Raw genomic sequence first — 8,755 nt, 5'->3', positions numbered from 1 at the left:
TATTTAAAGATCTAGATGGGGATTTTAAAGGGGAGTCTACATAATGCTGGATGTCTCAGTAAGTAAGTGTTATAAAATGTTACAAGCCATTTTCAAAATATATATATATATATTGGCCAGTTGCGATTACACAGTGTAATGGTTCAGTTCCACAGGCAGTGTTGCCAACTCCTCAGTAAGGAAACCATCTATTGGCTGTCCTAAAAGTAGCGAAAAGTCGCTAAATAACGTCATCACCTAATTTGCATAATTGGTCATGCTAATGTATTTGTAACCTACGTTGTAGGAGAGAAAAATAACATCGTGGAAGAGACATAAAGTGAGCTAAAAACGTCCTAAATGCATTTAGAATTTATTTAAAACTACAAATTAAATTTCTTTTAGCAATTATTGTTTTATTTTTAATGTCACAATTCCAACCCTGCTCCAAAAGTGACTGGTGGAGTTACTTTGTGTGTGTGTGTGTGTGTGTGTGTGTGTGTGTGTGTGTGTGTTTATAAGTAGTTTTAAACCTTGTGACCCACAAAACAACATAACTGTCACGGACCCAGCTCTGGAGGACTCGGGGTCCGTGAGCAGTTTTGACTGTTGATGTTATTGTTGTTATTATTTTTATTTTGGTGATGTGTGTGTTTTTCTGCACTGTGCTGTGTTAGTCTGTGTCCCACTCATATGTATAGGCAGGGTATGGGTGTGTATGTCTGCGGGTGTGGCTGGAGGATGGAGCTCAGCCACCTGCAGGCCTGAGGGGTGTGGCCCTGCGGAAGGACTGGCCACACCTGAAGTTCATGCCACACCTGTTGGTGATCAGGGCTCGTCGGGGGAGCTACTTAGGAGAGAGTTGGAGCTCCCACCGGCGCGGGATCATTGAGTTATCTTACCAAGTCAGTGTGTGTTAGCTTAGGTCTGTGCTGTGCGTATATGCCCGCCGAGGGTTAGTGTTGACGGCTGCGTCTCTGGTTTCCCTACAGGAGGAGGAGTGGTCCGGAGAGGCAGCACGCACGGGGGTGCGGAAACACAACAGCGGGGAGCACGAGCACAGATATCGGAGGGAAGCACGCACACGGGGTTCGAGGGAGCAACGGGGAGTTATTGTATTTACAGCCTTTTCACTGTAAATAAAGAGCACTGTTTGCATCGCAGAGTCTGCGTTTTGGGTCCTCCTTTCCCCACATCCCCACGGTCTGCCAGCCAGACCATGACAATAACAGTAAAAGAAGAACTGACTACGTTACAGTCAGTACGGGAGTATCGGCTTTGCTCATGCGCGATTCATTTGCAGTTTGGACGCATAGATGGGAACATCTCCTGCCCTGATAGCAGCTGGGGGAGGGTTGCTGATAATTGGTGCCCACTGCAGCACCTGCTGCTTGTTGAGAGTAAGAGCGATATGCGCTTTCACGTCAAAAAGTCGTCATAAATGAGTCTCCAATAACACCAGAAAAAGACGCCAGATTTGTCGCTAGTCGCTTTTTAGAAAAAAAGTCGCAACACTGTTCACAGAAAGGGCACCTAGCATTAAACTGTGCTGTAGTGATGCCCTGTGACGAGGAAAGCGCTGAAAGTAGCTTTGGTAGTCAAATTTCCATTTAAAATATGGGTCAGATGTTGTTACAACTAACAACATGAAAATAATATTTTTGCTACCTTACCTACTAGTGTGTTAATAAGAATGGCAATAGCATATTTGCATTTGTAGAATAGACCACAATGTACACGTCATCTATCAATGAAGGCTTTTTATTCCAAACAATAATAATAAAAAGAAAACATTTCTTTAAATATGAATATAAAGCAAGGCAAGATGGAAATGTAACAAACGAAAAATCCAAAACAAAATGCATGCCAAAGAATTTTGCAGAAAAATAAAATAGTAAATATGCTATATTATGCTAAGTAACAGTTTGCAAAACATTCCCCATTTTGTCAGATTCTTTTTTTCTTTTTCTTTTTGAGATATTTTTAGTCTAAATTTTTCAGGCATCCAATGGGCCAGAGTCAAAAATGCAGAGATAAAGCCATTGGTTCATCATTGCATGTGGTTAAAAGTTGAATTTCCTTAAAACATTTTAGCAGGGGATGAAAAATTAATCACAAGTAAGCAGGATGTTTCTGGCTTGCTTTGTTTGTTTAGCAACCAGTGCAGGCAGCAAATGCGCAGATCTCACAGATGTCCAAGGGTACAGCAGCTAAAATGAAGACAAGAAATGGAAGCAGATAAGGTACACTGCTGAGTCATCTATATTTAATATTTATGACCTAAGATGTTATGATTCAGGCAAACTGAATTTATAAATGCCTTACATAATCTGACAAGGGAAGCAGATGCTCCTCTCTGCCTGCAGAGTGGCAGAAACTCCTGTGGGAGCATGGGGTCAGCACAGAGGGACATGGTGTTAGCCTTCAGTCTTGGGTTTTGTTGTCCTGTCATACCGTTACTCTCCGACATCTCTTGAAGCCGCTTGACAGCTTCCATTGAGAAAGACAGTCCGTTCTCCTGAAAGAGAAGCAATTGCAGTTACAAAGGCACTGCAACTTCATCTAAAGCTTCAGAGTCTACACAGTTTCAGTATGATTTGTAATCCATGAAAGTCCAGAACAAAAGTTAGTTTAATTTCCCAAAATTTGAGCTTCACTCTCTCTACTAATGAGCAGAAAATTGCCATTGTTCAAGCCTGCAATCTCATCATGAACACATCAGTCATGCAATGATGCTAAGGAAGGCACTTACTTCAACTTGCACAGCCTCAGAGGTCCAGCCCAGAGCCAGGACGACGAGAGCGGTGATGGCAAGTGTGGCTTTCATGGTGACAGTAGACAGCAGTTTGTCTTGCAGTCTTTTTGCGTCTTATTGTAGATGTGCTCAGCAGGTGCTCAGTTTGATGTTTCTGATTTCCCTGTGCCTACAAGCCTCCTTTTATACAATTCTACCCAGCAGCCCCATTATCATGTGACCAGATATGCTGCAAATGAGAGCAACGTTTTTCTCACGGGTTAATAATTAGTGAGATTAGAGTTAGTGTTTTACAAGGCTGTAAAGAGAAATTCATAAATCCTACTTTGAGCTCATCGTCTCTCTGATTAGATTTATGGATCTCTGGCTCATGTGTGCTGCATCTTGGGTTGGTTAAAGAATTATCTTGAATTCCTCGGACGATAGTGACTCACAGACCCATTGTTAGAAATTGATCCAAATAATGGGCTTTGTTTAATGTGGAAAAATGTCAGACAAACAGTTTTTATATTTAAATAGGCCTCCCCCCACATAACGCGTTGTTTATTACAGAAAAGGTTTATTTATGTCAGTGTCAGTACTTTTCTTTCATATCTTTGATTTTCTTATCAACAAAAACACAACTGTAGTGATGGGATTTCCGGCTCTTTTTAGAGATCCGGCTCTTTCGGTTCGGCTCACTAAAAAGAGCCGGCTCTTTCGGCTCCGAACCGGCTCTTCAGGTTGTTTTGTTGCTTTAATTAATTTATTATTAACAATAATATAAAATTATGCACAAAAGGAATTACTAACGTAAAAACAAGTGGTTTTATTTATATATGTTTATATATAAATATATGCGGTGGCCCCTAGAGACAAAACACGTATAAACTCCAAAACACATTTCTAGCATGAACTGAACTTCCAAAGCAGAGCTACTAGATCACTTAAATCACACAATTGAAAGCATGTGTGTATTGTTTGTGTATTTATACACAGGCACTCATATATATATTCAAATAATTTAAAAAAAAGTTCATTTACCTGTTATTACCACACACCAAATCCGGTCGTTGGTACTTGCTGGCTTGTGTAGCCACAAGATAACAAAGGCTCAACACTGTGCCCAGCATCCTGGAGCACTTCTGTTGTCTTTTGTACGTGTTTTGAGTTTTTATGTGCTTCTGAGCTTTTATATGCTTCTGAGTTTTTACGTGCTTTGGAGTTTGTACGTGTTTTTACGTGTTTTGGAGTTTGTACATGCTTCAGAGTTCGTATGTGATTTGAAGTTTGTATGTGCTTTGTCTCTAGGGGCCACCGTAAATATACTTTTATTTATTCACTCCACATAAAATGTAATAAATAAATCATCTAATACAAAAATCAACTATTCACATTTCAAGTTTTAACTATTTAAATTTTCAGCTTTTTCCTTTCACAAATTTAAAGTGAAAAGAACACAAAACACTGCAAACCACAACACAATTAAATATAAATTATAATATGAAAACTAAAAGAACATGCATATTCTCTGTCATATGGACCTGCATGAATAAACTTTCTCAATCCTTTATCATCTGCAACCGAAAATAGTTGTGGATGATTACTATACCTTTCTAATGTTGTTGTCCCTGCCTCTCTTTCTCTCTCTCTGGCTCTGTTCCTGTGCTACTGAGTGTAACTACCGCCCCTCCCCCCTCTGCCCAGCGTAAAGCACAAGGCTCGCGTGCAGAGTGAAGCGGAAAAAAAGTGCGAGAGAGAGGCTGAGAGAAAGAAAAAAAAAAAAAAACCCACGTGACGGCTCGCGATAAGGAGCCGGCTCGCGTCGTTCACGTCAAAGAGCCGGCTCTAAGAGCCATTTCGTTCGCGAACGACCCATCACTACTTAACTGGACTACAGCTATAAGCAAATAGTGTTCTCTCCTATGTGAGGTGTGTACAGAGATCTTATTAGCCCCTGGCTGAGAATACTCACTGAATACTAGTGCAAAAAAATTGACTGCTTTTCCTGCTTCTGCTGCAGAAAACAGCTGAACAGAGTTCAGTTTTATTTATTTATTTATTTGTCCTTGACAAGCCTGCCCTGACTTGAATTAATCATCATTAAAAGTGCATGGTCATGCTTTCTAAAAGGATTTTTTGACATGGTGCGATCAGGGTTGGTATAACATAAGTCGAAAAAGGCTTCAAGCGGTACAGAAAAGTTTGTACCTCACTTGTTTATCTATGGAAGTATTTCTCTACAGGCTATAGTGTGCATCAGGATCTCTAAGAAACATCTGACCCTCCATTAATAAAACAAAAAAGAGATGCAAGTAAAGTTAATTGACTTGCTTTGGAATGGCACCAAATGTGCAATCACGTACACGGCAGTGGGTGTGGCAGCCCAGAGACACAGCTGGCAGGATTTTAATAAGTTCATTAAAAACAATTTTTTTACCCGTAGCATGAAGGATCAATCTACCCAGTGAACAGACCTGCTGTGGCGCAGTGCATCTCAAATATATTTTGGTCATCTTTAGTTTGAGTCTGAGCGATTTATCAGGTGATTTCAGCTAGAGCAGGAAAATGAAGTTATTTTATTTGTTTTTTAATTATCACTCACTTCCCTGAAGAAATCTAATCTAATAACAAATATATTATGTAGCTCATTTCTTTACTGTCCCTTATTACACCTGTAACGTGAACCTGCTGCATTTCTGGCTCTGTGTTAAATTTATATATATATATATATATATATATATATATATATATATATATATATATATATATATATATACATATATATATATATATATACTGGTGCTATAATTGGACCTTAAGATGAAGCAACTTTTTGTCTTCTAGCTCTTTCATTGCTTACATGACCAAAATTATTCTCTAAATTGTTTGAGTCACAGCTGTAAGCTTTAATTTGCATTGGAAAAGACCATGGTGTACATGCATTTTGTCCATGACGAGCAGGTAAAAAATTAACAGTAACATTAACAATTTAACCTAATGAGCTCAGAAAGAAAGTTACTGGACTTCTTTAAGGTAATCTGTGAGTATTTCTTCTGGGTAATTTTTAAAATGCTTGTATTTGTTTTAATTGAATTGCCCAAATCACCAAAACATGCTTATCCTCTGCAGGATAAAAAAAAATCTTTACGGCCATTTAGCGAATTAAACTGTTTTTCTTCCAGCTGTTGGAAATTGTCTTAGAGAAGAAGAGAACAGCAGTGGCTGTTGCTAATTGTCCTGCTGTTTTTTTACATTACAGGGCATTTATCTGTTGGTGAAGCAGATACTGCTTACAACTGGGAACTGAATACTTTGACGTGGAGAATCTAGTCGGCTAAGTAGCTAAAGGGGGTTGCTTCAGCCGCCTTGGTGATAATGAAACAGGTGCACTAGAGGGGCAACAAATCAGGAATGGCATTAAAGCTCAAGGCCACTGACATATCTTCCTTCCATATTTTTCCTACTGAGTGTTTCTTTAATGTTTTGAGCACTGTACTTTATTTCTTCCTTACCGGAGGGGAAAGTCACCGTTTTGTCTTTACTCCTGTGAATTCAGTGGTCTTCAGGTTTCTTTATTACTGAATTGACTTTTACAACAGTCCGCTCTATTGTTTATGACATCTCGCCTTATTTGATTTATAGCCACACTCAGACTGGTGTTTTATCCACTTCTGTTTTCACAGCTTGGTGATTGCCTCCAGTCAAACTGCTGTCTTTGCACTTTATTGAAGTGAGTTTATCTTACTGCTGAGCAGTCACACACGTTTAATAGCAGAGGAGAATGAATACTCATTCATGCTAATTTATGGTGTTTTCGTGGGTAAATAATTTTTACCCACGAAAACACCCACTTCACACCACGGTTGACCAGCTCTTCAGCTTATGACAGTAGTCTTTTCCTTCTCTACATTAAAGTGCTGCAGTTTGACAAAAGCTGTTATAAGAAATAGTTTTCATTGAGGATGTCCTGCCCTTAACCCTCAAATGAAGGTACTTTGAGCCGCTCCCAAATTCCCTAGGGGTTCCCACAGCGGATGGATCTGTCTGCTTTGATTTGGCACAGGTTTTATCCTGGATACCTTTCCTGATACGCCTGTTCCATTTTTTCAGCTTTAGGGCTGGCACTAGGAGAACACTAGCTTTTTACTGGCTTGAGTTTGTGTATCCTCAAACTAGGGTTCTTCTGCCTGTAAGGCAAATGTGATAACCTTGGTGGAGCCATGCTGTAACCCTTAACTGACCAAACTTATTTTATCAACTAACATTATTGTGTAAATTAATCTAATAGATTACATAATAAATTAAATTCAAAATCACATATTACACATTAATTATAAATTATATCGTGTTTCTAAATTAATATCTTTTTTTTTCAATAATACTTGAATTAAATTAATTAAAAAAGTTGAGGTGTCTATGAGGGAATTCTGTTTTTTCAACAGAACAGTAAAAATGAGAACAACATAGAGGAAACCACCCAGGGCAGAATCAAACCCAGGCCCCTGCTGTAGCCTTTGGCATTGACCACCTGCTCAACCTGCTTCACTGACCTGTAACTGTACTGGCACGGAACCTATGAAACATTTTTAAGATAAAAAAAATGTTACAATGGCACATAAAAATATGCCTAATGTGTATATTCAATGTTATCACTCACTTCCCATTGCTGGTAAATAAGTTTGCGTTTTATGTTTTTGTTTTTTTCTCAGGTGTGCCACATTTGGTGTCACTGACATGCTGGAAAATAAAGTTAGGAAAGAGTGAAAAGCAGCCTGGAGGCCAGTGTCACGGTGGTTTAGTTTTTATATATTTCATACTCGACTGAACAATGTCTGAGTGCTGCTTGAAAGGAGACAGTCAGGGATTTTTGGCTGAAATGACAAAGGATCACAGGTGTTACTGATGGAGGCGACAGCTTCATCACGCCTCATGGCATGGTGTTAAAAGGCAGGCGAAGATTAGTCTGCCCATCTAGAATATAATTTTTCCATCACTGCTGATTGGAATTGGAGCTGAGGAATGTTTGTGAAAACTGGAGAGTCATTAAAGAAAAAGCCAGATATTAGTAGGTGTGTGTGTTTCTTTGTTTCTATGTGTGTGTGTGAAAAGGGTGTTAGGAAGGACGTTAGGATGTTATCTGTCTGAATGTGTCAACAATTGTGACATACAGGAAACCTGTACTATATGCCATTCACACAGTTTATGATGGCACTGACTCAAGCCAATTGAGTCACTGTATGATGTAAGCAGGGGTAATGATAACTGGGAATGTTGTGGTTCGGCACTATATATATAAAATCTAATTAAAATGTAAAATTATGCCTATGTCATCATTTAAAGGCTGAGTTAGTCAGTTTTTGCATTGCCTTTATCATACAGCCAGTGTAGAAGGGTGGTACTAGTACATGAGGCTAAGCCCGCACTGTTAATCAATAATCTTCACTTCAGACAGGAAAGGATTCTTTTCAGTCCAACGGGCTGCCACGTAAGGCTGTCTGGCGGAAATGTGTGGGCAGTACAGTGGGTTGTAAAAATATTGGGATAAATCGATACATGTTAATAATTTAATAGTGCTGAAGCATTATTATGGGCTGATTTGATGTGACAAAGTGTTGAGTAATAGGTTAGAGTTGGTGAATTTAACTGGGTCTGGCATTTTACTGCACAAAGTGACCTCTGTTAATCGCAAATAAAATAAACAGACCAGACTAAGAGGCCCAGTTAAGAACTGGTCAAAACCTTTTTTTGCATCACTATTTGTCCAAGCTTGTCAAAACAAACAGTTTTCTGTTTGCAAAAAGTGAATAATAGCCTCCAAGTCATGGGAAAGGGCAATTATTCACACTAATGGCAGCAGTTTAGGGTGGAGAGAGTAAATCATCAGCCTGAGAGTGAATAGAATCTCTTCAAGTAGAGTGACTTCTCAACATTTCACACTCAAGTGGGTCAATTAAACTATCCGTCAAACTTCTGCAGGCTGCTAAGATGTATTTGTGGACGTTAAGACTAAAAACACCCCAGCATGAAAGTAAACAAACA

General features: G+C 39.1%; 1 protein-coding gene across 1 annotated transcript; it reads right to left on the bottom strand.

The window, feature by feature from the left end:
• Positions 1–1,740: 1,740 nt before the first annotated feature.
• LOC308402665 (guanylin) lies at positions 1,741–2,876 on the bottom strand. Its single transcript, XM_080891655.1, has 3 exons — positions 2,732–2,876; positions 2,305–2,497; positions 1,741–2,189 (listed from the first exon to the last, which is right to left on the bottom strand). Exons 1-3 carry the CDS (start codon positions 2,804–2,806, stop codon positions 2,131–2,133), a joined length of 327 nt encoding a protein of 108 aa, XP_080747781.1. The 5' UTR covers positions 2,807–2,876; the 3' UTR covers positions 1,741–2,130.
• Between the last annotated feature and the right edge of the window lie 5,879 nt (positions 2,877–8,755).

Source organism: Rhamphochromis sp. 'chilingali' (genome assembly GCF_963969265.1).
Source record: "Rhamphochromis sp. 'chilingali' genome assembly, chromosome: 9".
Taxonomy (NCBI): Eukaryota; Metazoa; Chordata; class Actinopteri; order Cichliformes; family Cichlidae; genus Rhamphochromis; species Rhamphochromis sp. 'chilingali'.
The sequence above is the reverse complement of the archived record's forward strand: the minus strand, read 5'-3'. Positions and strand labels throughout refer to the sequence as shown.